The following is a 1,024-nucleotide window of genomic DNA, read 5'->3' as shown; positions in this document are numbered from 1 at the left end:
AGGATCAAACCAGGAAAGGCAGTCACTGTGGTCACAATCAATGGTATGAATAACTTTATTTTTTTCATGAATCAAAACCAAAATATAATTAAAAATCAATGTTAGCAAAATTTAAGTATTTAGTAAGTTTGTTGCAGACTACAAGAAATTGTTTGTGACACAATGTCAACCTGACATTACAATAACCAAGTATTACAACTTTTACACTTTTTTTGGTGTTTTAGGTCGTTATGATCTCAGCATGCCAGAGCTGGGCTGTGAGGGATGTGAGGCTAGTTGGACATGTGGAGTACATGACCTAAATTTAACTGATTACTGGCCAGCTACCCTTCACTTTTCCACTCTATATGCAACTGATGTGCTTTTTACATTTGAAGAAATGAAGATGGCAGCACTAGGTCTCTCCTGTCAAGCATTTCTAAAAATGTTGGACCAACGAACCGTCCGCTTTGACCGTGTGAGTACTTTAACATACATATCCCAGAAGGGCTGTCTGACTCCATTTTTGAGTGGTTATGTTCTTCAACATTTTGATGTCACTGGTTACATACACTTGAATCAATATCACCTCATTTATTCAGCATTCAGATCATCGGAAGTCCTGGTAACATCAAAATTGATTGAATGAGATGTTTTTTGCAAAGGACACACCTAGAACTTGAAGAACACCTATCCTTGATGCCTGGGATTTGGACACCTATGTCCTTGTATACGTTTTATTTTTTAAATTTGTCTCTCATTTTACATTAGACAGGAAAGATCTCGGCTGACAGCTTCCTGAAAAGTTTTTTCGAGTGGGAAGCCGTAAGACATGAGTTAGATAAAATGTTAAGGAAGGATCCCTTCAAATGTCAAGCTTGTACCCCAGATATGCTTGCAGTTTCAGTGGATGGAAACCGCAAGCATTACCGTTTCAAGAATGCAGCAGGGTATTGTATAATGTGTGCAATATAACAATTCTTTGTATAAGTTAGTGATGTTCACTACCTGTGTACCATAACACCTATAAAGTGTTTATTCCTTT

General features: G+C 37.3%; 1 protein-coding gene across 1 annotated transcript; it reads left to right on the top strand.

Moving 5' to 3' along the window:
* Window positions 1-1,017, top strand: LOC108229750 (the record flags this gene model as incomplete). Its single annotated transcript, XM_025003587.2, is given in 3 exon segments — window positions 1-43; window positions 225-457; window positions 751-1,017. Coding segments are annotated over 3 exon segments (480 nt in total), but the record flags the coding sequence as incomplete, so codon positions are not given.
* Between the last annotated feature and the right edge of the window lie 7 nt (window positions 1,018-1,024).

Source organism: Kryptolebias marmoratus, linkage group LG12 (genome assembly GCF_001649575.2).
Source record: "Kryptolebias marmoratus isolate JLee-2015 linkage group LG12, ASM164957v2, whole genome shotgun sequence".
NCBI lineage: Eukaryota > Metazoa > Chordata > Actinopteri > Cyprinodontiformes > Rivulidae > Kryptolebias > Kryptolebias marmoratus.
Note: the sequence above shows the minus strand (reverse complement) of the source record. Positions and strands in the feature narration are given on the sequence as shown.